Source organism: Saprolegnia parasitica (assembly GCF_000151545.1).
Source record: "Saprolegnia parasitica CBS 223.65 unplaced genomic scaffold supercont2.2, whole genome shotgun sequence".
Lineage (NCBI taxonomy): Eukaryota > Oomycota > Saprolegniomycetes > Saprolegniales > Saprolegniaceae > Saprolegnia > Saprolegnia parasitica.
This window is the reverse complement of record NW_012156396.1, coordinates 84098-86224: the sequence shown is the minus strand read 5'-3', so window position 1 is coordinate 86224 and position 2127 is coordinate 84098. Positions and strand designations below refer to the sequence as shown.

The 2127-nt window shown below is 55.7% G+C and overlaps 1 protein-coding gene across 1 annotated transcript in view; it reads left to right on the top strand.

Annotated features, from left to right (window-relative positions):
• SPRG_22059 (TKL protein kinase) overlaps positions 1 to 998 on the top strand; it is a gene marked incomplete at both ends in the record, with an annotated part of 7621 nt that extends 6623 nt beyond the window's left edge. Inside the window, 3 exons of the mRNA XM_012339440.1 lie at positions 47 to 175; positions 228 to 547; positions 596 to 998. Coding sequence (XP_012194830.1) covers positions 47 to 175; positions 228 to 547; positions 596 to 998 — 852 coding nt within the window. The remainder of the gene's footprint in view (positions 1 to 46; positions 176 to 227; positions 548 to 595) is intronic.
• Between the last annotated feature and the right edge of the window lie 1129 nt (positions 999 to 2127).

Genomic DNA, 2127 nt, shown 5'->3' with positions numbered 1-2127 from the left:
TTTGTGTCTGCACTGACGTGGTTCGACTCAAGGCGACGTGCAAGAGCTCGTGAGCGAACTCGAAGTCGTACCCGAGACCTTTCACGAGATTGCGTACGGCGACCTGACGCTCAAGGAGGCGGTCGGTCACGGCCACTTTGGCGACGCCCATCGCGCCAGTTACCTCGGCCAAGACGTATGCCGTCGTTCCAAGCGTCTGCAACGATCTGATCCATCGAATCGTGTAGGTGGTCGTCAAGACGCTTCGGCCGACCGAGTTTGGCGACAACGCCGACCAGATTGTGGCTGCGTTCCGGCACGAAGCCGCGGTGCTCTCGCTGTTTGGACGCCACCCCAACATTGTGCCGTTCGTGGGCGCGTGCACGGACCTCTCGCACCCGCTGAGTCTCGTGACCGAGTACCTTCCGTTCGGAAGCCTCGAAGACCAGTTTGGCGCGCGCCGATCTCCGCTCTCGACGGATCAAAAGACGCGCATCTTATGTGACGCAGCGTCGGGCTTTCTCAACATGCACGAAGGCGGCTTTATCCACCGCGACATTGCGGCCCGGTACAACAATTCTCATGCATACCAATGTACTGACGAGCCTGTGTGTAGCAACTGCTTGGTCGACGACCAGCTGCGGGCACGGGTGTGCGACTTTGGTTTGTGTCGACGCGTGCACTCGTACGGCGGCGGCCACTTTGCGGAAGGCGCGATGCCGCTCAAGTACCTCGCGCCCGAGTCGCTCACGCCACCCCACTCGTTCTCGTTCCGGTCCGACTCGTACTCGTTTGGCGTCCTCATCTGGGAGACGTTCACCGAGTCCAGGCCGTTTCCGACAATGACGAGCGCCGAGGCCGCGGCATATGTGCTCGAGGGCCACCGCTTAGAGCTTGGCGAGACGATTCCGACGCCGTACCAGTCGCTCATTGCGCGCTGCCTGCAAGACGATCCGGCCAAGCGACCGTCCATGGCCACCATCGTGCAAGAGCTCACCCACGCGATGGCTCGGAAATGATTCTTCGCCGCATGTAAATTATTCAATCAAAGTCGTTGCGAAATTCGTGAAATGACTGGAATTGGTCGACACAATGCATATCGCCAAGTGGAGGATGTGCAAAGTTGACGCAAATGACTTTTTTTGGATGGTCGGAACACCGGGCTAACGCTCACGACGAAGCGGAGGCCTTGGCAGTCCAATTTATGTATGTACTAGCGCACCCAGTGAGTTGCCGCGTATGTGAAGTGAGGTGTTGAAAAGCGCTTTATATGTGTTATCGACCATTGCGCACGTTGTACGACTGCAACGGTGACACAACGTGGTCTGCTCCGCTCTCCACAGTGACTTCTATCACTGTGCCAACTATGGGCGATTCCATTTCAAACTTGATTTCGTCGACCAGATCGCACCGGCGTCCAAAGCCGACAAAAAGGCACTACGATCTTATTTCTGGCGTTTGGCCACAACTACATCTTCCATCGCGCTTGCTACCGACCGCTATGCGCCATCTACTGCACGCGCCGCCACTGCTCTGGACACCGGACGAGCGCGTTGCAGCGTTCGCGATGGGGGCACCGTCCCCGTCTCGACCAAGAACCTATCCCTAATGCCACCGCACGGTCAGCTAACAAAATATGTACAACCAGAGAAGGTAGCGCCGCTGTCAGAGGCGCATAGCGATAGCAAGCGCGATCGAAGATATAGTCGCCTGGTACAAACTGTCGCCTGCATAGATACCCACTGTGCCAGGTATACTAGTCGACTCTATTCATTCCATGCGTTCGTACTAGTAAGCTCCACGTGCATTGGAGCAAGACTGGGTTGTCTTTCTGAAGGATTTCGTCGTCAAGCGTTTGGCTGGTGCTTGATGCAAGGAGCCAACATGGTTGTGACGTGGCATGGCTGTGGCGGCAGTACTTCTTACGGGAATTCGAGCGAGGCGTGTGCATACACACCACAAGTCAAACCGATCGTGTCCAGTGGGATAGCCAATCACATCGCACGCTTTCCCGAAAGATCGCCAGATTCGTGCGTTGGTTGCGAATGCATTCAATAAACCTGGCATTCGCATACAAAACGCAAGACAAGATTAAAATTCCGAATTACAGGATTCTCAATTCTCGATTCTCAATTCCAGTTTTGGTGA